This window comes from Aricia agestis, chromosome 8 (assembly GCF_905147365.1).
Source record: "Aricia agestis chromosome 8, ilAriAges1.1, whole genome shotgun sequence".
NCBI classification, from domain to species: Eukaryota; Metazoa; Arthropoda; class Insecta; order Lepidoptera; family Lycaenidae; genus Aricia; species Aricia agestis.
In genome coordinates this window covers 15,771,240-15,799,083 of record NC_056413.1, presented here as the reverse complement: position 1 = coordinate 15,799,083, position 27,844 = coordinate 15,771,240, and the positions used below count along the sequence as shown (strand labels likewise).

The 27,844-nt window shown below is 37.0% G+C and overlaps 1 protein-coding gene across 1 annotated transcript; it reads left to right on the top strand.

Moving 5' to 3' along the window:
• Positions 1-13,185: 13,185 nt before the first annotated feature.
• On the top strand, positions 13,186-22,275 carry LOC121729702 (chymotrypsin-2-like). The gene is made up of 5 exons (XM_042118300.1): positions 13,186-13,323; positions 14,322-14,490; positions 14,730-14,976; positions 20,868-21,014; positions 22,092-22,275. Exons 1-5 carry the CDS (start codon positions 13,275-13,277, stop codon positions 22,251-22,253), a joined length of 774 nt encoding a protein of 257 aa, XP_041974234.1. The 5' UTR covers positions 13,186-13,274; the 3' UTR covers positions 22,254-22,275.
• The last annotated feature ends 5,569 nt before the right edge of the window (positions 22,276-27,844 follow it).

Sequence of the window (27,844 nt, the reverse complement as noted above, 5' to 3'; positions counted from 1 at the left end):
ACTGGGCCTGACGCTATGCGACCAAATTAAGTAGGCCCGCTGTTTGCCCATAAATCTATTTCTCTTTTATACGTTTGCCCTTTTTTAATGAAATATGGGAGCAAACGAGCAAAGCAGTCACCTAATGGAAAGCAACCACCGTCGCTCATTGACACTCGCAACATCAGAAGAGCTGCAGGTGCGTTGCCGGCCTTTTAAGAGGGAATGCGTTCTCTTCTTGCAGATTTATTACTTACAAAGAAGTGTGTTCTCATCGTATATTATATTTGTGTTATTATAACGACATGGGCCTGTTCCACTACTTACTGATAAGTGCCGGATAGGCAATTTACAACTTATCTGACAGAATACAGATAGAGCATAATATTCTATCAATCATACCCATCAATTTATTGCCCTAAACAAGACAATCCGAGCGGGTCATTGCAAAAATGCGTCGCATGGTATATTATGGTGATGATATTATATTGATGAATTGAGTCGTATCGCAGCGCAAATGAATGTTTTACGCTCGGTTTTACGCTGATTTTTATAATGATATTATTAAATAGCCGCATCACGATACAACACGGTAAGTATCATAATACTGGATTACGATCCAAACATCGACCATGAAATCCGTGATTACCTGATATTGAATAACCAGATTTTGCTCTCCTCCAATAAACATTTCCCTACAATTTAACGCGGGTTTCGTATGTAAATGCGAACACACGCCAGTCATAGAGCTCATGAATTCCTCCGCTCGTAACATCAAGGAGTAAGGACCGAGAAAATCTATTTGCTACGTGTAAATCACGTAGATATTCATAAAGACAGAGACAAATGTAGTCTACATAATATTTGCACAGAAGCAGGCTCAGCATTGCCAATTGCCATATAAGGGGATAGAAATATTGATAGATTTTAGAGACAAAATGATAGATATTTCTTTTTCAATTTTTCCGTACACATACTCTTTTCATGGAGGTCATGCTAAGCGGGCTTATATTATTTTTTTGTCTCGATTTAGTTAAATGTAACGTGACTATACGTCCCGCTTTGGGCGGGACATTCCCGCTTTCAGGCAGTCTGTCCCGCTGTCCCCCGCGAGGCCGAATCCGTAGATGTCCCGCTCTGACAAAAAAAAACGGTTACGTTAGTTACAGTTATACAGGGTGCAATTAAACCTTCCTGCCAAATTTTGATATATTGATCCTTGTTAAAAATAAAAATACACGTATTTTTCTTTTATAATCACTCACTACTAAAATGTTGAGAAATAGCTTCCGAAAGTTATCCTAAAAAACACTACAATTAATGGACACGATGCGCCGGCCACGCGTGACCTGCCCCCGCGCGCGCGCCTCCCCCCGCGTCACTCCCGCTCATTCCCCCGCGCCGCGAGTGACCGTTCTGCAACGATTTTAAATGGGATAAAATATGCCATTGAAAAAAAAACACCCAATTTTTTTGGTTAAATGGACTCTCCTAATGATATCTAAGCTTTGGAAAAAAATTGGCAGGAAGGTTTAATTGCACCCTGTATCTGACCAACTCGTTACATACAATTGCTTGTGATATCGCGTTGTAGCGGCCAAACCGCTCGTTCGCGCGGTTTCATATCTTTAGAACGTATATGGGTCAATTCAGACCGCAACGTGACGCGTAGATGCATTTCTAAATTAGTATGGATTTGACAGATTCGCAAGACGTCTCACGCAATTGAAATCTGTCAAATCCATACAAATTTAGAAATACATGATGCATCTACGCGTCGCGTTGCGGTCTGAATCAACCCTATATCTTCACGGCATACCTTTTAAGGCAAAACCGCAAATATAATTTCTACCTACTTCCAATCCAATTTCTATTTACATTTCCCGCGGCTTAATCTTAAAGCATTTTCGATGTCAGAAGGTCAAGTCGGTGTAACCTCGTCGGCGCTAAGCGAGAACTCTTGTACGCGGCGGGAAACCGATGTTTCAGTTCTAACCTTGTAACCTTTGACCTTAGTAATATTATATGTTTGTTACTAAACAAATAGAATGTTTGATAAAGTCTGGTCGAAGGATAAATGAAATTTGTCCATCGACGTTTTATTATGTCTTTCACACGCGTTTGAAATGTAGTATCTAGCTCTCAATAATGGCTTGTATCATCATCATCAAAATATTAATACGCGAGCGAAAAACTTTGTAACCCTTTTTACGAAAAATGGGGAAACGTAGGTGCATGAAATTTTGCACAGTTATAGTTTATATGGTGAAGGAGTGCATCGAACTAATATTATTTTGAAATTATGCTTTTATCATACATTTTTTTAACAAATAAAACATTACACACACTACAACACACACACATGAGAAATAACAGATTTTTGAGTGAAAAGCCTATACATACGAATTATACTCTTTTATTTATGGTTGAAGTCTGTTGACAACAAGTTGACAAATTGAAAATGGATTATAGTTTTTTTTTATTGTATCTAAGATACTATTAGACAATGCTTACACGGCCAGTCTGACATCAGCCGAGTCCCAGAGACAAGTCAACAAGTCAAAGTCAGTAGTAGTCCTGAGATCGAATTTCGGCCATTGGGCGATCTCTAGTTTACTTTGATTAGTCATAAGTTCAGGTGATTATTTTAGGTTATTAGTAATCAGAAGAAAAGTAAGTGTGGACAGCGACTGATTAATGCAAGTCCTTTATTTTCTCCTAATCAGTAATCACCTGCAATCGCATTAATCAAAGTGATTACAGGCCCGTACTTTCTCCTGATTACTAATCACCTGCGCTTATCACTAATCAAAGTGAATACAGGCCAATAAGCTACATTTACGCCCAACCGCGCGGTTTGGCGGCTTTGCCGCGGATTACACATATTTTGTGTCAAATCCCCGGTGTAGTCGCCAAACAGTGCATATAATTATTATAATAACCTAGTGTTTTCCCTCCGTATCCTAATACGAATTTAAACCTATTAAAAAGTGCAAAACGCCTAAAAAGTGTTGGCTTCAAAAAGATCCAGTTACATTTTTTCCTTACATTAAATACAAATCCCTCTCAAATCCGAACTACCCTTTAGGCCCTAGAATCAAGAGCATACTAAAGAAATGTACATACACTTATAAGCCTTATTTCTGGTGTGGACTGAAAAAAATTCGAAAATTTCAACGACTTCACTGTTCTTTCCTTAATACACAATAGTAATGATGATCAGGCCCTTTAGCCAAGACCTTTCAATATCGCTTCTTTATAGTATCCCCGATCAAAATGTATGGAATTGACTTAGGCATTCGTTAATATGACGTTGACGTTCACTTGACGTTCGACTCGTCTAATGTCAATTCCATACATTTTGATCGCCGATTTCATAAAGAAGCGATAAAGAAAAGGTCTTCGCTAGAGGGCCAGCACAGTTTCCTTGAAACTCCGGTTATTACCCGTTATATCTTTGAACTACTCGATACAAAAATAAATAAAAGATTAGCTATTTAAAGACTTCTCGCCCTTATGTTATTTAACGAATATTTTTCCCGTTCGGGATACTGTTACTTTCGATTTGGCGCCTTCCAAATCCATACTAATATTATAAATGTGAAAGTGTGTCTGTCTGTTACATCTTCACGTCCAAACCGCTGAACCGATTTTGCTGAAATTTGATATGGAGATACTTTGAGTCCCGGGAAAGGTCAAAAAATACTTTTTACCGCCTAGGGTTTATATTGAACGCACCCGCTTATCAATTTTCTTGTCAAATAAATTGTTCAATGATATACAAGGTGTAACAAAAATAAGTGATAATACTTTAGGGTGTGTACGTGTTCCTTGTAAAGAGTTCACTGTGAAAGTAGCAGTTCTGAAAGACGATTTTTTTTTCACTTTCGTATGGGCAATGGGTCCGAGCGTCACGACGCGAGGTTCCACGTACACACCCTAAAGTATTATCACTTATTTTTGTTACACCCTGTTTATCATTGAACAATTTACTTGACAAGAAAATTGAAAAGCGGGCGCGTTCAATATCAACCCTAGACGGCCAATAATATTGCACATTGCGTGATCTTGCGCAATACAATTGATCGTCTAGGGGCCCGCTTAGAACTTCATTATTTAAATTTCACGAAAAGTAAATTTGAATTTCCCAAGTTGTCTTAGTCCGAGGAAATAAGATTAAGAAAATTAGAAAACCGTATAAGCACTCTTTTTAACCCTTAACACTTTGATTAAATCTTTTAAGTACTCGCTTACGAAAAAGGAAGAATTTAAAAAGGTTGAAAAACACTGCCCTTTAACCTGCCGTGAACACACCCTGGTTATTTATTTTCTTTGCCTGCCTTATCCTCTGATCCCTGAACAAAATAGGCTAACCTCGTAGTTTTTGCTTTGTTCCATTTCGCTGAAATCATAAAATAAGCTTAGTCGATTTACATACAAAATCTGGAATTCTGAGAAACGTTCCTTTACGAAACCCGTCGTTTCCAGGATAGACACTTAAAGCAAAAACTTATGTTTATAAATAATTGCTAAAATATATCATAATCAGTTTTACATAAAATGTTTCTTTCGTAAATTTAATTATTGATTCAGAGTAAAAAAAATGTCAGTTCGTCAAAAAAATTGATTCAAAGAAAAATGGACGATTTTATTTAGTCCGATTATATTACGATGATACGATACTCTGTCGCCTTACTAATATAATACATAATATTATTCTGGACTTGATAAAACCCGACCAAATTACGTAGGCCCGAATCAGGAAGTTGATTCATGGCAGGTGTCGTACGTACGTACCTACGTAGTTTGGTCGCGTTAGGCCGAATCACACCGGAATGGCAGCGCAGCGGCGAGCATTTTCAGTGTCATATATGATTTTAAACCTTATCTTCATTACTGTAATACATAGTATCGCTTGAGAAACTTCGAAAGTCTCGCGGCCGTCGGAGATTTCTCAAGCGATACTATGTATTACAATAATAAAGATAAAGTTTAATATCATATATGACACTGAAAATGCTTCTTCTGTGATTCGGCCCTTTACGTTAAGCCCAGCCGACAGATTTATTACAACTTAACAATAATTATTAACATTGAATTGACATGATCCGTCATCCGACCAAATGACGTTGGTCTGTCATCTGTCTAGGAATCAATTTCCTCGATGGTACTTTTCAAAGTAATAGGGGCTAAAAATTAAACGCAATTTCTTATCACGAAGATAATTCTAAATAATGCTACCAGTAGTGACTTGAAGTATTGTAATGACTGTGTAAGGCTACGTAGGGTTGTCTATTATTAAAATAATTAAATAATAAATATTAAAATACAAATAATCGTAACTGACCATGCTACACAAAAAATGTTGATGTCAACATTTTTTGAATTCTCCAGCTTTTCGTTTTACATTAAAATCCAAAAGCAAGACAGCCATGATAATAATATAAGATCGAATATAGGTCTACCAGAATCGGATGGCAAATTTGGATGGCAGATTTTCAAAAAATATCCTTGATCATTGGATACATTTTTAGGGTTCGGTACCCAAAGGGTAAAAACGGGACCCTATTACTGAGACTTCGATGTCTGTGCGTCTGTCCGTCTGTCCGTCCGTCCGTCCGTCCGTCCGTCCGTCCGTCCGTCCGTCCGTCCGTCCGTCCGTCCGTCCGTCTGTCTGTCTGTCTAGTGTCTTTATCTCAAGAACCGCTGTAGCTAGACTTATGAAATTTTCACAGATTGTGTATATCTGTTGCCGCTATTTAACAACAAATACTAAAAACAAACAGACTCAGCCGCTATAAGGAAAAAAAAGATCAAAATGTTTTATTCCAATTTCTTTCTCTCCCTTCCAATCCAATCCATCTCCAATTTATAACTCACTTTTTGCCATCAGATCCTGGTAGACCTATACATAATATTATTTTGATTGACATCGTGGCGGACCATATAATATAGCGCTAGTTTTCCGAGTGTGTACGGAGGTAAATGATAGACAGCTGAAATCAATCTTGTTGGCAGTGGCTAGACCGAACATTAAAATCGGAAGATCTTCCTTTAGAAATAAAGGAAGATCACATCACACTCACATTCCCACAATACTATATAAAACACACAGACAAACAGACAGCGAAGACACAGTAATTATAGGGTCCCGTTTTTACCTACGGAACCCTAAATTTAAAAACAATACGAAATAATAAATATCCACAGAAAGTATTTTATTGTTTCTCTTGTATAATTTTTCCCATTTAAATTCATATTATCCTTGAAATATGATCCCGGCAGTCGAAATGCGAAAATGCTGCTACCCCGCGCATGTAACCGGAAATGACATGCCGCGGAAATGTGGCGGAAACTTCCGGACATTTGTATAATATCTCGCATCTGCAGCGTATACGGATTTTATATGTTAATCTCGTATAAATAATATATATAATATATTTACATCATTATACATTATAAAATACGCGCATTGTACTATTGTACTAACATTAAATGCAATAATACAAATTACAATGCGCGCATTTTATTTTTGTATTTTTATTAATGTTATTTTAGATCTCAAGTTACTATCATGCTCATCCAAATTAGTTTAGATTGTAAGAAAGTTCCAAAAATAAATAATTGGTCTCTAATTGTTGAACTTAATGTAAAGGTATTTTAAATAAAACAACCTAAATAAAAATAAATAAAATAAAACAAAATTTTAGACGTGGGAGAGCCATGCTTCGGCACGAATGGGCCGGCTCGACCGGAGAAATACCACGTCCTCACAGAAAACCGGCGTGAAACAGCGCTTGCGCTGTGTTTCGCCGAGTGAGTGAGTTTACCGGATGCCCAATCCCCTACCCTATTCCCTTCCCTTCCCTCCCTTATTCCGTTCCCTTTCCATCCCTACCTTCCCCTATTACCCTATTCCCTCTTAATTGGCCGGCAACGCACCTGCAGCTCTTCTGATGCTGCGAGTGTCCATGGGCGACGGAAGTTGCTTTCCATCAGGTGACCCGTTTGCTCGTTTGCCCCCTTATTGCATAAAAAAATTATATATAAAGAAATTATTTATAATGCGTTGAAATAAAACATACCACAAACACTGATAGACACTACATTGAATATAATCTATAATATAAAAATGAGTCGCTGAATGTGTTGCTAAGCGCAAAACTCGAGAACGGCTGAACGGATTGGGCTTGGGACTTCTACGAATATTTTAGTCTTAAAATATTCATAGAAGTCCAGGGAAGGTTTTTAAGTGACACGAAGTTCACCGGGTCAGCTAGTATTATATACATGTTACATACATGCATACACAGACGACAAGACAAGAATAGGAAAACAATGAATTCGGTAAACGATTTATCAACTTGGATAACTTTAAAATTGCAGCATACAATGTCATTTGGAATCATGTTCACCCAATCCTTGGGAATACGAATGTTAAAATTCAGCGCACATCGCCATACTGTATAAGTACCGACAGCGAGGGGATGAAAAGGGGAAAGGGGGGTGAAAAAGGGGGAGGTTTTATGATTTTGTGCACGCGTTTCACCCCCGCGGATGAAAAATTTTGCAGTTGAGTAATTTATATATCAACCAATGAGTAGGTGACTCATAAAATATTTACAAAGCACATGGTCTGACTTGTCTGGCATATTTGAAAAGCCGTTTGACAGAGAAAGACCTGTTAGCTACTATAATATGTTTATTAATCAATTAATAATACGCTTATTAATCAATTAAAGGTTTTTTTTATAAAATTAGGGGGCAAACGAGCAAACGTGCCACCTGATGGAAAACAACTACCATACCCCGTGGACGCAACATCAGAAGAGTTGCAGATGCGTTGCCGACCCTTAAACGCGTCGAATCAACCGCGAAATAAAAAATCCACGTAATATAAACAAATAATCGAACTTTAATTTGGCCGAGATATTTTTTCAGTATTGTACAAAATCATATAATTTAATTTTCAATGTGCTACGTAGTAATCTGCTACGAACTTCGTACAGCTACTAAAAAGTTGTAGCAAATGCTACGCAGCTAGTCTTTAAGATAATAGGGACGATGACAAGGTCAAAGAATAGTAGATTTTTTCGACTTTCAAAAAGTGTATCATGATACCCATTTTGAATAAAAAAATATTTATTATTTTATTTTATGATATAAGTATTTCCAAAATTTCAACTTCATAACTTTTTTTTTGTTATGAGCCGATTTTTTTGTACATAAATTAACTAAATATTTAATTACCATTCGATAACTTATGCAATTAAAAGCAACTTTTGTTGTTAAACCACTTTCATAAACGCAATATTTAATATACCTATCGAACAAAGTTCTCCCCCGATGCGTACAAACTACAAAACGGTGACGTCATAATTTCGTAGCACTTTGTATGGTGCATTTCGGAAACGTCTATTTTATTAGATTTTTTAATGTTGGCAAGTTTTGAAACTAACAGAGTACTTAATTCTTTCACCGATGTTTTTACTTTTTAATGGTCCTTTATTTACCAACAAGAAAAAAATAATCATCACGCCTATTGTTCGCCTATATAAATAAATATTATGAATATTAAATTTTGTTAGTCTCGCTAAAACTCGAGTACGGGCTGAACCGATTTGGCTAATTATTATAGTCTTGAAATATTCGTAGAAGTCTATGAAAGGTTTATTTTATAACAGAAGTGATACGCAGTTCACCAGTAGCCCTAGCACGGTAACCAGTGGAAATGCGAAAGTATAGACAAAATGTGGAGATATGGTGGAGATAAACTAAAGGTGTCGTTCCAAACATTTTTCGTTCCGAAAAATTCAATTAAAATGCCACTTTATGACAGACTATAATCACAAACTGTGGAGATAAACTTAAGGTGCCGTTCCGATCTTTTCTCGTTCCGAAAAATTCAATTCAAATGCCACTTTATGACAGAATAGTCCTAAAAATTCAATTAACTTACTATTACTTTATGACATATACTATAGTCTGTCATAAAGTGGCATTTTAATTGAATTTTTGTCGGTCGCGATTAGCCGCGGTAAAGATCGGAACGGCACCATAAGTTTATGTCCACAGTTTGTCTAAACTTTCGCATTTCTACTTTTCGCCGTGCTAGCACTACAGGTCATCCTGTACCTGTAGAAATGAAACAATAATTATTACACCATAATGAACCATGCAAACCATGAGTTCCATACACCCCTATTGTATCTTATCAGTTGTCACGACTCACGATGGCTCAGGGAATTTGTATGGAGTGTCGCCTCTAAGTGCAGCACGTGAGCGAGTCAACATTGTTAACCTACATTATAAATCTTCAAAATATTACATTTTAACTTATTCAAGTATACAGAGTTAACAAAACAAAGTGTTACTTTAAGGTGTGTATGGGTCCCCTATTATAAAGGGCCGCGCTAAACCGGAATGGCAGCGGCGAGGCGAGCACTTTCAGTATCATATGATTTTAAACTTTATTTTTATTTATTTTTTATTTTTATTTGCTTAGGAAAACTTACAGCTACATAATAATAACTATAACTAAAACTATTACAAAACTGAGAGCCAATAACAAGTTTCTACTAATAAAATTATCTTATCTTCATTGTAATACATAGTATCGCTTGAGAAATCGCGGTCGCCAGCGGCCACGAGCGGCCACGAGCGGCCACGAGCGGCCACGGGCGGCCGTAGATTTTGCAAACGATCTATGTATTAGATACTTTAATGAAGATAAAGTTTAAAATCATATGACACTGACAGTGCTCGCATCGCCGCTGCCATTCCGGTGTGGCGCGGCCCATAGAGTCCGCTGTGCAACAGCGCTGAACTAGTAACTTTTTTTCACCTTTATATGGAAAAAATCATGGGTGCTTGCTCATACAAATCACAAAAAAAAATTCTTTTAGCACTGCTTATTTCACAGTCAACTCTATTATATATTATAAGGAACACATACGTACACAGCCTAAATTATTATCACATAGGTTTGTAAACACCTTGTATAAAATTTCATTCTCGTTTAAGTGTTAACGAAGAAATTACTGAGACGAAGAACTATTGCTGAGACGATGAGAGAGAGAATATGTCTGTCCGTCTGTCCGTCCGTCCGTCTGTCTGTCTCCAGGCTGTATCTCAAGAGCCACTCTAGCTAGACTTCTGAAATTTTCACAAATTGTGTATATATGTTACCGCTATAACAACAAATACCATAAACAAAATAAAATTTATATTTAGGGGGGGCTCCCATACAACAAACGTGATTTTTTGCTCGATATCAATAATGGCAACAGGTAGGCACTTGATATTTTCACAAAGGCCTTAATTATATTATGTCTACATCAAACTTCTAAAATAAAAAAGTAAGGGGGGTTCCCATACAAAAATACAAATTTTGGTCTATTTTGCTCTATAATGGTACTTGGCCGATTTTTGTTCGTTATGTCTAATGTTTGTTTGTTAATAAGTTATGATGTTTCCAATATTTTTCCACATAGAAAACCGACCTTGTGTAGTTATTCACCTTAATATTTTTATTAATTAGAAGGCGGATTCTACATTAATTTTGTCGTATTCCGAGATACTTTCAATCAGTCAACGAATAAAATGCAACGTAACATACAGACCGGAAGAAAAATGTAGGTCGGACAGGAAAATGCGAATAAATCTTTGGAATGGTCGAATAAATTATTGGGGAACTTTCGCCCTAATGGTACTTACTGAAGTACGTTGTTTTTGGTATTGGGAAAGTTGTTTGATGAAAATGCATATACACGCACCTTTTTAATCGACTTCTACAAAGGAAGCCATCATCTGGGTGCACGGTAGTGCCCCCGCTGAGACGAGCTAAGCGAAGCGCAAGGGCCTACCTTTTCTCTTCGTCGTGTTTTAATATTTTCTACTAGATGTTGCCGGCAGGTTTGCTGTGGCAAAAATCATGTTACAAACCAACGGCATTCATTGCTATGCAGATAATAGTACAGGTGATGATGTATATACCGGCTCCCCTAATATTTCTCGGCAAAATGTCACTGAGAGTCGAAACGAACTTGTGTCTAAGGTGGAGAATTCATTGGAGAAGGTCTCTGAATGGGGTAGACGTAACTTAGTCCAATTCAACCCCACCAAGACACAAGTCTGCGCGTTCACCACTAAAAAGTCACCAATGGTCGTTTATCCTCGTTTCGAGGGCACATCTTTAACCATCTCCCCTAGCATTGAGATACTTGGCGTCAACATATCGAGCGAAATCCAGTTCCGATATCATCTCGAGGGTAAGGCCAAATTAGCCTTGAAGAAGCTTGGCGTTCTTAACAGAGCGAGACAGTACTTCAGTCCGGACCAACGCCTACAACTCTACAAGGCGCAGGTTCGGCCTCATATGGAATATTGTTCTCATGCTGCTCTGCAACTGCTCCCTCTGGATCATATCCAACGAAGGGCTGCTCGAATTGTTGACTGCCATAGTGTTTCAAACAGCTTGGACCCCCTGGAATTACGCCGAGATGTAGCTTCACTCTGCATCCTCTATCGGTTGTATCACGGGGAGTGCTCCGAGGAATTGTTCGGAATCATACCACCTGCAACTTTTCGCTATCGTTCCACGCGAAAAACATACCACGCACTGTAAAACTCTGGAACGAACTGTCACCAGCAGTATTTTCGGACCGATACAACCTGCAAACCTTCAAGAAAAGAGCGTATTCCCTCTTAAAAGGCCGGCAACGCACCTGCAGCTCTTCTGATGTTGCGAGTGTCCATGGGCGACGGTAGTTGCTTACCATCAGGTGACCCGTTTTATTTTAATATGCATGTGTTATTTTACAACATTTGAGATAACCGAGAATAAAAAGTTTCAACTTAATTCGCAATTTTTGCGGAATTTTAAAACGCAATAAAGATCAATCATTCAATTTTATAATATCCATAAATTTATATGCGTGAATACGTTTTAAACGCCACATTCATTTCTGCAAATCTATTCAACGACCAACAATGGTATTCCATGAAATGCCGACGGAGCGTTTGTAATGAATGGGTCTCATTTTTCAATGGATTTAAACTCCCTAAGCCCCTATCTGATATTTACATCAAAGAAATTTTAAGTCTCTAATTTCTGTTTTAATTACTCTACTGAAAATTATTAATCTTTTCATATTGTAATTAATATACAAATTTTATTAGTTACTAGAATATTATGTGCTCCGAAATTCCTTTATCGAACAACTACACCGTAATATATTTCCGGGGACTCAAAGTATCACTTTATTTAAAAATTGGCCAAGTTGTTAAGCATGTAGGTAGAGGTATCAGACCGACAAACTGACAGACAGACACAGAGAGAGACAGACATACAAAGAGACACACTTTTGCATTTACAATATCAGTGTGGATTTAATATGCGTCGTTTTAAAAACATTTGGACATAATATTGTTTATTAACATTTTGTGGTTCGCTATTTTATGGAAATGAAAACATAATATTCGATGAATAAATTTAAGCTTTTCGTAAACTATATTAAGCTTGGTTTTTGGCGGAACCAGTGATGTTCACAAAGCTTTGATTCAATTCAACCTATTATATGATACTAGCTATTTGACCGAGCTTTGCTCGGTATTCGATAAAACACGAATAAAATGACATTTTCTAAAAATGATTCCTAGCTAGATCGATTTATCGCCCCGAAACCCCCTATATACTAAATTTCATGAAAATCGTTGGAGCCGATTCCGAGATTCCAATTATATATTTATATACAAGAATTGCTCGTTTAAATATATAAGATTACCACGTTATAAACCTCACGGGCTCACGATTAATAAAGACTTGTATTTAATCTGTACAGTGAAGCAAATAGCAATTGAAATTTCATCTATAATCTTTGTCTAATGGAAAAGACACAGATAGACAAAAGAACAGTGGACCTTGAATAAAATTAAGGATACGCTCCGTATTTCTTTATATTTTATAGCAATAGGGTATTATACATGTATATTTTTATACTTTACCCTGCCACTATTTGGTAATAGACTATGGATTTTAAGACATTATACGGAACTTCAATCAGTAGCTACTTTAGACCACTTGTAACAATTTTCTTCAACAACTTACCCACTTCAAATATATCAATATGAGGTTGAAAAATTAATTGTTACACACTCGAAATACTTAAGATAACAATATATAAAGATTAATCGAAGGATTTCCAAGTCAATAGGCCGATGGCATTATTAAATAATAGTTATAATAGCAATTAAATAATAGTTACATAATAAATATTTTTACTTTATTAACAAAAATGTTTTTCAAATTGTGCTTCATGTTCTTGGCTGTTGGATTTGTTAAAGGTAAGTTGAAACTCAAGGCTTTCAAAGTTTATAAACTTATCCTAAATTAATGAGCAAAGGCTTTTAGAATTAAAAATAGGCGTCCAGATTTTTAAGTTTTTGGCTCGTTTTAAAACATATTTTTCTAATATTTTACTGTAGTTAAAATATAACGTTATAAATTAAATAAATAAATCAAGTACTTAGTGCAAAATCGATTAAGAATAATTTTGGCATTTTTAACTGCAAGATAATTTCAAATTTTCAGTTGAGATATTATCTCAACTGAAAATTACCTACATCGTGTTATTCTTTGGCCCTTTATAACTAAGGTATTTTCTCAGCATAATATAACAATTCGCGTATAATCTGGCCCCTAGACGATCAATTGTATTGTCAGTCACGCTTCAATTTTATTGAACAGTTTATTTGACAATCAGATTGACCCTAGACGGTCAATAATATTACGCAATACGTGATATTGGATCGCCTAGGGGCCTCTAGGGCGTAGGTGGCGTCTAGGGGCTAACACAACGTAGCTGTTGCTGTCTTTGTCCGTCAAGTGACTTTTTTATTGTGCCAGAAAAAGACAAGCAGAACTTGTATAATATTTGAAACATTTTTATTCGTAACAGGGTAAAGGTTTTGTAGGTTTTCTACCAGGTTGTAAATCTCCTAAAACGGGCTATGAAAATCTCTTCCATGTTGCATCTTGAATCGGCCTCCATTTTATAATATTTGAAACATTTTTATTCGTAACAGGGTAAAGGTTTTGTAGGTTTCGTACCAGGTTGTAAATCTCCTAAAACGGGCTATGAAAATCTCTTCCATGTTGCATCTTGAATCGGCCTCCATTTTGTAATATTTGAAACATTTTTATTCGTAACGGGGTAAATGTTTTGTTACAAATGTCTTTGTTTTAGCTTCGTGTACAGAACCTACAGTAGGTTCTGTACACGAAGCTAAAACTAAGACAACCTTGAAAATCACTAAAAATGGACTCTGAAAATCTTTTTTAGGTGCCATCTTGAATCGGCCGCCGATATCCAGGATAGTGGGTGGGGAGGACGCTGCAGATGGGAGCGTGCCGTACCAGGCGTCGCTGAGGAGCATCCTGGGCTCCCACTTCTGTGGTGGTACCATCATCAGCGAAAGATGGGTGCTGACCGCCGCGCATTGTACTGTTGGGTAAGGATTTTTTTAAAATTAAAACAAAGAAACACGAATGATTATTGATTTCATAGGTTTACGGTAATTATTACACATAGTATTATGTTTTATCACTTAAGTACGGATTTTGTCGTGGATATGAAAATTGCTGAGAATTTTGAAGTCTTTCTTCTTGTCTTATTTAGCAAATTCTTCATTATCTTTCCCGTAAAAGCTACGAAATTGTTTATTCTATTACAAATCCTTTCTATCTATAGGCAGTCCAAGCTCACCATGAAGGTAGTAGTCGGCACCAACAGCCTCGTCCGCGGCGGGGACACATACAGGGTGGAGAAGATCTGGGTCCACGAGGCGTACGACCCCTACAACATCGTCAACGACATCAGCCTGGTGAAGCTGGCACAGGACATCAAGATGGGGAGCAAGGTCCAGGCTATTGGGCTGCCAGAGAACGACACCGCTGGTGGAGCTGATCTGGTCCTCACGGGGTGGGGAAGAATATCGGTAAGTTTTAGACAGGGCCCGATCTAATATAAGGGGAGGTGAGCATTTTAGAGCGGCAAAAAATGAGGGGCGGCAAAATTGACTTATTCCTATCGTCCAACCTAGCTATTGGCCATCCAACCTACTTCAGGTGAAAATATAGGGTATATTCTTAGGGTCTGTTTCACCACTTTCTGATAAAGTGGCGAATAGGCAATTTACAACTTTGTTGACAGATTCTATTTTTTTTTATGAAATAAGGGGGCAAACGAGCAAACGGGTCACCTGATGGAAAGCAACTTCCGTCGCCCATGGACACTCGCAGCATCAGAAGAGCTGCAAGTGCGTTGCCGGTCTTTTAAGAGGGAATAGGGTAATAGGGGAGGATAGGGAAGGGAAGGGAAGGGAATAGGGTAGGGGTTTGGGGAATTGGGCCGCCGGTAAACTCACTCACTCGGCGAAACACAGCGCAAGCGCTGTTTCACGCCGGTTTTCATCTGTCGCCGGTATCTGATTTTGACTAATGTGTAGATTTTTTAGATTCTTCTCGTATGGCTGAAACATTATATTATTATTAAATATTTTGCCGCGCTTTAGTGTAAAATTAAGGTTTTTAGATTTAGGGCTGAGTATGTAAGGTTAGAAACTTGGCTCTACATGAGATCTCACTACTTTTTGACACCACGAACTATATGTTCTCATCTTGGCAACATTTTTACATGAAAATTTTTTTGGTGGGATATGGTTTTCTGTATATATAGGGCGGCGAAAATTATTTTTGCCCGAAGCGGCTATTTGCTAACTGGTTAAATAACGTGTTTTCTCTCTTACGTGTATATGAAGAAGCTATGATATTTTACGTAAAAATGAACCAAATTGGCGCATATACCTTAGTGAACTCAGAAAATACCCACCTATATGGGTCCCAATCACACCAAAACGCAAGACACATTTCAAATATATTCAAAATAGAACTTTATTCACTTCCTAAGAAAACATAAATATAATACATGTCTTCTTAGGAAGTGAACAATGCACTTATAATAAAAAAAAGTTTATATTTTCATAGATATTATACTTGTTTAAACCGTGTACTTACTACGTGGATTATTAATTACTCAATATGACTCACTATATAAAAGCTCGCCGCGACCTGCCGCACAATAGATATAAGGACCAGTAGTTCGACTGCAAAGAGACGGACAGGTTTTGAAACCTGTCCGTCTCTTTGCAGTCGAACTACTGGTCCTTATATTGATATTGATATCTGTCAAATTCGTCGGGTTTCACTAGGATTATAAGTGGAATGTGCCTCGCGCTGGCTGATATAATTTATTTTTAAATATTTAAAATAAAGATTACAAAATTGTATTCTGACAATTTTAATCGCATGTGCCTAAACACAAACAACAATACGACCAAAGAGCAATACGTCCATCGAATAAGTCATAGTTTTAAATTCGTAGGAAACAAGTTAACAACCCTAGCGACGATTTTAGTCATAATATTAAAATTTAAAAATTTCAACATCAGTTCTAAGTCGGCATACTCTATCATTCTGTCTACTCTGCCTGCCGCGACTATACTTTTAAGTTTTAATTCAATTACTTTGTGACAATAAATGTCAAAATTCATTAAGTATATATGACACAAAGGTTAATTTCATCGCTACGCGTCGGCCTTGAAAACAATTCCGCCTTTACTCCATTTTGAAAATTAAATTTTAAATTAATTACGAAATGATACTTCCTTGTAATTTACTCTTTATAGTATAATCCTTTTCATGAATAATTTAAGGAGTTGAGCAAAGTTCGTTTGCTGGAAAACCGTTTAGGAATTTCACAAAGCTTCTAATTATGCTTAGTGCACTTTTATATACGCTTCTAATTGTTGAGGAGAAACTTCTTGAAATACGTTAAGCTTTGAAATAGGGAAACAACTCTTAGGGCCAACCCACACGTACCACAGCCACACGACAACCACAGGCACACAACGTGGTCAGACGTATATTTCGTATTATAAATGAACTGGACTATTCACTACCACATTTTACAGTCGTTGTCGACCACTTGTGTGATACCCACCACATCGCAACCACGGCCGACCACATCGCAACCACAACGTTGCGTCGATGCAATGACAGTGCGCGCACACCGCCCGCGCTCTTCCCCTCCTCCGTTTCATTGACTTTCGTACGTAACCACATCGCAACTACAGCTGGCGGTCGCCAGCTGTAGTTGCGATGTGGTTCGACTGCCGACAACGCAACCACGTCGACATTTTGTCGATACCACAACGCAACTACAAAAAGCTGCAGCGACACCATTCACACGTAACCACTGCTCGACGGCATTTTGTCGTTGCGATGTGGTGTGGTTGTGGTACGTATGAGGTGGCCCTTGGACTATGATCAGCAGAAGTGGTAAACGAAGCAGCAGGACCTCATATTATACATTTTTGCCGGCCTGTTGAAAGGGAATATTACTTAGGCCTGTTTCACCACTTTCTGATAAAGTGCCGAATAGGCTATTCACAACTTTTTTGACAGATTCTCCATACTTTACCTGTCAAGTTAAGTGGTGGATAGCCTATTCGGCACTTATCGGGAAGTAGTGAAACAGACTCTTACTGTCCTAATCTGTGCTGGTGGTCTTCTCTCCCTCCGTCTTACTGATATTCGATCAGGTCAAAAAAAGTTTAAGACGCTGCTAAAGTTTTCACTTGAAAGTAAACGGAAGTAAAAATCACTTCTTGCCAGCAGCGGCGTTAGGGAGAGGGCAATCGTCCAGGGCGCCGGCTAAAAAGGGGCGCCTGCTAGCACTACCAGCACTCTGGGCGCCGAAGAAATCTCGCCCAGGCTGGAAGTACTAAAACCGGCGCTTCTTCTTGCAGTCCTATTTATTTAATAATTGTGCAACTATATTCCAGTTCATTCTTCCAGTAATTTCTTTTAGTATAAACTTTTAACTTGCAATTTATAGTTTTAAAGAAGCGTTCCGAAGTTAAATCCTCTGAAATAGAGTGAGACTTAATCTTTTTTTGTGCATCGGCAAAAGTTTTATACTGAAAGGACAGGTTTAAAGAAAACTCGATTAGTGTCCGTGAAGTTTAAGATATCTTTAACTCAAAATTTATAGGAAAAGTGCTGCTTTTGTTATTGCTATTAAGGTCCTGGCAAAGGCAAAATAATTTTGAACGGACTTTACAAATTGTGTACATGAGATCCGTTTTATTTCTGCGAATTGCCACCGAATAGGGTCTTAGCGAATATCGAGAGTAGGAAATTATCTTAGTTCTTATTTCTTAAGGCGGGGATTAATCTCAATCAAAAACGATAACGTTGCACACAACCAAAGACCAAGCGTATACGCATCGCAATAAGATTCATTTTAGCTTAGCATAAAACTATAGGTTCTCGGGCGAATCTTCTCTATTTTTCATGTTTTTTTTAAATATCTTTGGAAATAAATATTAAGAAACAAAATTGTTCGGTTAAAGAATTTTTAGTATAGATTTACTAACAATTTATTCAAATAAAATGTACAATTATCCTAGTTAATACTTATATTTCGATGAAATAGAGTTTTTTCGGAGGTAAGTTTGTAAATTAATTACAGCCAAAGTATTACGTTTTATTAAAATGTTTATGGTTTAAGGTATTTTGAATATTGTGCTTTATATCTCATATTTTTTAACACTTCGTTATTATATTGGAACTAGGTAAACCGGGAGTCACGGAATAACTAATTGGGCTTTATCCTCGCCTTAAACCAAAGATTAAGGTTAAGAAATAAGTGGTGCTCACACTAAAAGTGCGCACTAGGCGTATTTACTGCACAGCAGCGGAACCAAATATTCTTCATAATAATCTATAATAATATTATTATTTATTATTTTATATAATTATAAAGCGGAAGAATTTATTAGTTTGTTTGTTTGTTTGAACGCGCTAATCTCAGGAACTACTGGTCCGATTTGAAAAATTCTTTCAGTGTTAGATAGTCCATTTATCGAGGAAGGCTATAGGCTATATTTTATCTCGCGAAGACTAATAGGAGCGAGGAAATAGAGGAAAATGTGGAAAAAACGGGGGGAAATTATTTGAAAGGGCTTATATGAACGCGCTAATCTCAGGAACTACTGCTCCGATTTGAAAAATTATTTCAGTGTTAGATATCTCAGTTATTGAGAAAGGCCATAGGCTATATTTTATTACGCTAAGACTGAAAGGAGCTAAGAAATAGAGAAAAAAGTGGAAAAAACGGAGAAAATTATTTGAAAGAGCTTATTTAAACGCGCTAATCTCAGGAACTACTGGTCCGATTTGAAAAATTTTTTCAGTGTTAGATAGCCCAGTTATCGAGAAAGGCTATAGATTATATTTAATCACGCTAAAACTAATAGGAGCGAAGAAATATAGGGAAATGTGGAAAAAACGGGAAATTATTTGAAAGGGCTTATTTGAACGCGGTAATCTCAGGAACTACTGGTCCGATTCAAAAAAAATATTTCAGTGTTAGATGGCCCAGTTATTGAGGAAGGCTATAGGCTATATTTTATAACGCTAAGACTAATAGGAGCCAAGAAATAGAGTAACTCACGAACTACTAGAGCATTTTTTTCTGTTATTTGGATCAGATAAAAAGTAGATCACGTGAAGGATCATAGGCTTTTTTTGTGGACTATATTAGAAATATCTAATATACGCGGGCGAAACCGCGCGGAACGTTATATTTCGCGTGGTCACGACTCACGACATCAAGCGTAAACGGCTGGTTTGCTGAAATTTGGTATAAAGATACTTTGAGTCCCAAAAAAGAACATAGGATACATTTTGTCCCGGAAAAATGTACGGTTACTGCACAAAATACTTTTATGATTTGTGCATAAACTATTCAATCTATTTTGATGGAATTTGATATCGAGATACTTTGAGTCTCAGGAAAGGACAAGGAATACTAATTTTGTCCCGGAAAATGTACGGTTCCCGCACAATAAACTTTTATGATTATATTCGCCTAAACTTTTCAATCTATTTTGATGAAATTTGGTATGGCAATACTTTTAGTCTCGGGAAAGGACAAGGGATACTTTTTATCCAGGAAAATATACGGTTCCCGCACAATAAACTTTTATCATTTTCGCCTAAACTATTTAATCTATTTTGAGGAAATTTGGCATGGAGATTGGGGATACTAATTTGAATCTGGGACAAGGACCGTTTTTTGTCCCGGAAAAAATGTGCGGTTCCCACACAATATACTTTTCTGATTTGCGCGTAAACGATTCAATCGATGTACGGGAACAACTATAAACTAAAGTCCACGCGGACGAAGTCGCGAGCTACAGCTAGTATATTATAAAGTTGAATGAGCTTAAGGGTCAATTCGGACCGCAACGCGACGAAGCGAGGCGCGGCGCGGCATAAATTTGTATGGATTTGCCAGATTTCAATTACGTCAGACGTCTTGCGAATCTGTCAAATCCATGTAATTTTAGAAATGCATCTACGCGTCGCGTTGCAGTCTGAATCGACCCCAACCGCACTATGCGGCAGAGACGCTACGCACAAAGCGTCAGTCCTATCGAACGTCGTGTCGCGTCGCTTAGCTGCAGGCTGCCGCGCGGTGTCGCAGAAGAGTCTCGGCTAAAGGCCGGCCACATACGCACTTCGAAATAGGATCTTTAACCTGAAAATCATATTATTAATTCATAATGTCTGGAACACCATACAATATGAGTCAGTTATAGAGCTTACTTATGTTTTAAATACTGGAATCTGGAGTCCAGATACATTCTGAAAAAAAAATATTCTCAAAAAAAATATAGGTTGCTCTATTCCTATATTATCATCATCACCAAGTACGCTAGGCTGCATCGCAACAACCTACAGCTACAGCCTACCATTTCAGTACCCTGGCTCCCTACCCGACCAGCTGCAGACTATCAACCTAACGGCACTCAGCGTGGACGAGTGCCAGCAGATCTACAGCCACATGGCCTCAGTCATGGACTCCCAGGTTTGCTCTCTCACTAAGGAGGGCGAAGGCGCTTGTCATGTGAGTACGCTCTTGGACTATAAGATCTGTCGTAGAAAGAGTTAGCAGTTTGCTCTGGAGTATAAGATCCGGAATGTCCAGAAAAGAGAGTTAGCTCTTGGACTATACAGGTGTAACAAAACTAAGTGATAACTCTTTATGTGTTCCTTATATAGAGTTCACTGTGAATGTGGTAGCGCTGAAAGAGCAAAGTGTTGTTTGTGATCTGTACGGGCAATTTTGTGACACCCTGTATAATCCGGAATTCCAGAGAAAGAGCAATTAGGTTTTGGAGTATAAATCCAGTACGCCAATTTTTTTTATAGTTAGCATTTTGATCTTGGGCTATATCCAGAATGCTGAAAGAGAGCACTCAAAATAGAAAAGACTTAAACATTTTGTGAAAGAATTTTTTTTTTCTCTTTTGAATTTTTTCTTTCTCTCATCAAAATTGAACAAACCTTTATTACTTTGCAAAGTCCCGTCCCTGTCCGGAATACTGAATTAGGCTACACACACTCAGTGCTCCATAAAACGTCGCATGTTTAGAGAAAGCACAATTATTTATACGAATATTGCTAATGTGTAATCTAATATCTGACTATGTCATCTTGAGCACACTTCCCCTACGCGCTTACACGAGGCTTGAATAATTACGACTTCTCTTTGATAAGATCTACCTACTAAGATCGTTTTTTCTACTCCTAAACAAAAAAAAATTAGGTATATAAATATGTAGGCAAATAAAAAACGATTTTCTTATAAAGTTTTGGTCGGATTAGCATATGAGTCGAGCTAGAGATTTTTTTTTCAAAAGTTAGAGAAAAAAAATTGAGGGCCAATTTGTCAATAAAATATGCCATACTTACATCATAACATTAAAGGCTCGGACGCCGGTGTTGGGAAAAATTGTATATATAAAAAAATTGTATATTTTTAGTAAATTGTATATAAAAAAATATATATAAAAAAACCTGGTTTCCTGTTGGTTCCCGTCAATTTAAATAAGACAAGGATTCCGACTGGATCAAAACTGGATATTATATTATAGGATTAAAACAGCATATTATCAGGGTATTAACCTCCATGTAATTTCAGGGTGACTCCGGCGGTCCTCTGGTGGAAGGAGACTCCGTTGTGGGCATCGTCTCCTGGGGAATCCCCTGCGCCAAGGGCTTCCCTGATGTCTACACCAGGGTCTACTCCTTCCTGGACTGGATCACCAATATCACCAGCGACAATGTGGTGGTTGAGAATTAAATAAATAAATGCTAAGATGAAATTGGAAAATGTTTTTATTCAAAGCATGTATAAAATATGCGAGTAGAAACTCGATTATCCGGCCCTCAGTTATACGGATTCGCGATACTCCGGTAGTTCAAGAAAATTAGCTGAAAATTTGGCAAAAATAAAGTACGACTTTTATCTATCAGGATTATATTGATTCAGTTAATTGAGTTCCTAGTTTCTACTTACTGTAAGTTATAGTACCACAGTATCACCGCTTCGGGAACTAGCCCGGCGAGAAGAACCGGCGTAACTCGCACGGGGGCTATAACCATCTACTGTGTTACTTATAAACCGAGTATAAAAGTAATACTCAGAATAAACTTGGAATAAGCAAAATCGCGACTCATAAACAAGGTACAACTTAAACCTAGTATAAGGTTGGTGTAACTCCCATACAAAAGTTATACCATCGTTATACCAACCCCAGCCCTAGTTTAACGTCGGTATAACTTGGGTTGACAGTTCACATTTCGTAATATTATATAGCCTTAAACAGTATTTCATGAATTTATTTTTTATTTATTTATTTATTTATATTATCACCTTTACAATCCATTAAACAACAATTTAGCATATTACATAATAACAAAAACATTTCATTAGGTACACTTTACAGGAACATTGGCAGCCGTACTAGTATTAACTGTGTCACAGCCGCCTGATGTACTGGCAATAGGATATAACAACCTTTATAAAATAAAAATAAAAAACAAGTACAATGTGATTACCTACTGATTGATATTACAATTTTGAAACAATATAAAAAGTGATAACTAAAAATAAAATTGATTCAAATATAAAAACGAAATCAAATAAGATTAAATCAAAATAAATATCATTAAATTAAATCAAGTCAAATCAAATTAAATTAAGTTAAATCAAATCAAATCGAATAAATTAAATTAAGCCAAATTAAATTAAGTCAAATGAAATTAAATTAAATTAAATAACTTAAATAACATGCAATTAAATTAGAAATTAAATAATAACCATTCCATGCTATTTAAAAGATTATGTATGATTATATTATGTGTGTATGACGTATGTGCAGTGATAGAGTTTGTGGATGTGTGTTTATGTGTATGGATTTTGCATGTATTTCTCTGAACTATTGTAGTCTAATGTAATTAACCATTTTTTTAAACATTGCTTGCATTTTCGGTAAGTAAGTGGGTATATGTTGTTTAGTTTATTTGCCGTATTATAGAGGTATGCGGAAATAACGTGAAATTGGCGTCTAGCAAGTGAGGTTCGGTAACGGGGCGTGGAGCAGATTTTCCAGGCTGTTCGTTTGTTATTCTGGACATATGGTATTTCTCTATGCTTACGTAGGATTGCATTCATTATGAATAATTGCCTCACAGTGAGCACGGAGGACTCGCAATAGAGTTGGTGGGTGCTATACCGCCGGGGAAGTCCATAAATGACTTTAAGGATGGCGCGCTGGGCTCGTTCCAGTGGCAGCAAAGTATTAGCCGCACATCCTCCCCACGTGACAATGCAGTATTGAATGAGGGATTGAGCTAGAGCGAAGTACACACACCGCATTGTATCAACATCCGCGGAGCTTCTGAGTTTGCGAAAAACGGGAATCAGCTTTCTTAAGCGCGCTGTTACAGTAATTATGTAAGGCAGCCAAGAGAGATTATTGTCTAAGGTAAGTCCCAAATACTTGATGGTAGTTGTTTGCGCTAGCTTCGAACATTGACATAAGCTTCCGGAGCATGTATGAGCTATGATACAAAAATTTTTTGGTGGCTGAGAGTTGGAGCGTGGTGAGAACGGTATGTATTTTGATTTTTCTATGTTAAGCGTCAAAAGATTAGCATCCAGCCACTGCATAATCTCTCTTATAGCTGCCTCTGTGTGCAACTTAACTTTGTCCCAGGTGCTCCCATAAACAATCACGGCTGTGTCGTCAGCGTAGCTCAACAGTTTGCAATTCTTCAAGGCAAGTGTACACAATGAATTTACATATAGCAGAAATAGGGTGGGGCCCAAGACGCTACCTTGCGGAACTCCATAAGTGAGCTGAGTTGTGCTGCTCAAATATTCTCCTATCCTTACACGCTGAGTGCGATTGGAAAGGTAACTCCGGAAAATATCTAGAGCAACACCGCGTACTCCGACAGACTCTAATTTGCTTAGTAAAAGTGGCACAGATACTGTATCGAAGGCCTTAGATAGATCTAAAAACACTCCTAGCACTTTGTCTCCATTATCTAAATGCTTGGCTATCGTTTCGCTTAGCTGTAGAGTCGCATCTTCCGTAGATTTTCCCCTTGTGAACCCATATTGATTTTCTGCAATGATGTTTCGTTTATTTATAAAATTAATTAACCTAGTATTAAGTAGCTTTTCTAAAACCTTAGAAACGATCGTAAGCACAGAAATAGGTCTGTAGTTGCTAATTACGTCCCTGTTGTCATTCTTATGAATTGGACGAACGAGCGCACTTTTAAGAGCGTCTGGAAAGACGCCAGTAGAAAAGCATAAATTAAATAAATAAGTCATGTGGGGAATTAAGTACTTCATTGCATTTTTTAAAACTATTGTTGAAATATTATCTATACCAGTCGCACAATCATTTTTGAGATTTTTTATTATGTTTTCTACTTCTGCGTGATCAACATTACTTAGGACCATGGAGTCACTCTGTCCTGCGAGTCGTTGTTTTATTGCAGTATTTACAAAGCCTAATGGAGTAATTTTTCGCTTAACTAATATTGCATCAGCTAATGTTTTACCGATTCCTCCAAAGTAGTTATTTACCTGATTTACCGAATCTTGGGGATTCTGAGCAACTTTTAATAGGTCAGTGGGTGGCATGTATGAATTTTTTAAATTTGTTATTTTGTTAATAGTGCTCCACATTCCCTTGGGATTATTTTTATATTTTTGAAACTCATTTTTTTCATATGTTATTTTTAGTTTTTTAAGCAAGTTGTTACAAAAATTTCGATATCTCGTGTAAGTTAGTTGTAAGATAGCATTATTAGGATTAAGCTTGGCTTTTTTATGTAAGTTATCACGATTTCTAATACATCGTATGAGACCTGGAGTAAGCCAAGGTTTAATGGGGCGTTTTTTGTGCGGAACTCTTAATTGTGTAGAGTTTGCAGAGATCGCATTAGATATGATATCAACAAACATTGACACTGCGACATTCGCGTCGGTCGAACGATATATCTGACTAAAATTTGCCAATGCAATATCATTTTTTAAATTATTGTAGTCAATTTGGGTACGCATTATATTCACTTGAGAACGCTTGACTCTGCAATCTAAAGAATATATGATTGGTACATGGTCGGTGACCAACGTGTCCAAGACAAAAGTTTGTGATCGACGGTCCGTTTTGACCATGACGTGATCTAAGCATCTATCTAGGCGTGTGGGATGTAGATGCGCTGGGAGTAGTCCATGCATAGCTAGAGTGTCCATATACGCACAACTGTTTGTGTCAGAACATCCTTGAGCTATATTTATATTAATATCTCCGACTAGAATTACTGACTTTACATTCTTTAGTCCTAACAAACATGAATCCAAGCTATTGCAGAAATTATCTATATTTTTGTAAGATGGTGAACGATACACGCCCATAATCGCAATGTCGCTATCGATGAGTTTAATAATTACGCTATTTGCATCTATTAATTTGAAAGATATTTCTGTTTTTATATTATGTTGAATATTCGATCTAATGTAAATAGTAACACCATCATTTTGGTTGTAATAGTTCGAAGTATATGATATGTAACCTTTTATTTCAGGAATAGTTGTCAGTTTACTCAGCCAGCACTCGGTAAGCACTATAATATCACATTGAACAGTTATTCTTTCCAGCAAGAGTAGTAACGAGTCAAAGTTACAGTTTAAGCTCCTGATGTTCATATGCAAAATATTAAGAGATCTAATTAAGTTTTTCGATTGGTACTTTAGTTCTTCTGGGCTACATACTATTGATTGCGATACCTCTATGCAATCAATATCGTGTGATATATTAGTCATAGTATCGAATTTTATGTACATATACACTTAGAGGTAGAGACAACATACAAAATAGGTTTGGCCACTTACACACTGTATTAGAAAGACGTATACAATAATAATTATAATATTTTGATAATATGTCAAGCAATTTAGGTAGGGTACATTCTTTAGATGTGGAGTTTATAATTGTGTTTAGTTTGTGAGAGTGTAGATTATTATTTGTACATAGCGTTTGTGTGAAACATGATAATAAATTTAGTTTTTTTACTAACAACCAATAGATAATATTAGTTAAAGTAATTAAATGTAGGTACATAATATGAAATGCAGGCAAGTTATTATAAGTAATATCAATTAACATTAGAGATACTTTTTTATAACTAAAATACAGAAGAAATCTAAATAGTCATACTATATCAGGCGATTGAATAAGATTGTCTAGGTCCGTTTCTGATGAAATACGTCGGCAGGGGACTCCTTCTTTTTTGCGCAGGTATACTTTCCCATGGGCTGTCCAGCAGTAAGCATATGCGTGCTTCATGCTAAATTCTCTTGCTAGGTAGTATAGTCTCTTGGTATTTTGGGTCAGACATTCTGTCACAAAAATTGGTTTCGACTCTCCTTCAATTTTTAAGTGTGTTGTGCATAATTTATTGGCTCTATTTACTTTGTTATATGATTTGAATGATGATAAAATTTTGTCTTTCTGGATAACGGTCGTAAAATCAACAATAATAGGGCTATTTTGTTCTTTTTTAGTTTTTAAACGGAAAACATCACGGATTTGTTGATCATCTATGCAGACATTAATTTCGTTACCGATGTTCTTTACATAGCTAAGCAGGTCCTGTTGAGTTTCCTTTTTTTGTATGGGAACATTTCTAACTTCTATAGAACTCTTCCTCAGACTTTTTTCCGTGTTTTCCTTATACTGTTGCACCTGCTGTTCAAGGCTCTTGATATATTTCATGTTGTTGATTCTCTCTGTCTCCATTTTAGATAGTCTGTCCTTCATGTCCTCATATTGTTTTGAAATAAAATCCATAGATTGAATAATGTCCGAATTTTGTTTTTGGATGCCATTTACAGTTTCTTGAAGTTCTCGCTGCTGTTTAGCCATTAAATCGATTGATTTCTTAATGTCTGACATGAAGACTGAGAATTCATCATCATGCCGGCGTTTTCTTCCGCGCGGCCCAATCTCATTAACACTTTCTTTCTCAGAATTCATTGCCGATGCGTAATTGCTGCACGGGTCAGATTCCGTGACGGAGAATCCAGTGGTAGTAGGTGGTGGAGATCTGCTGAGCGGCATATTAATTATTATTGTAGAAATAGTATGTGCGCGGATGGTATTCGAGCCCGATAAAGATCGTTTGATGGTCGATTTGGTACAGCGCCCTCTCTTGGATATAGAAGGCGTTCGGTGCAATTGGTAGCTGTTATATTAATTAAGATCGATCGATAGTCCACTACTCGTTGTTTTAGTTCTTACATATTTACATAGATGTCGCTAGGATCGCCGCCAATTTTGCTTATTCATCCTATTTTTGTGATGATTTTAT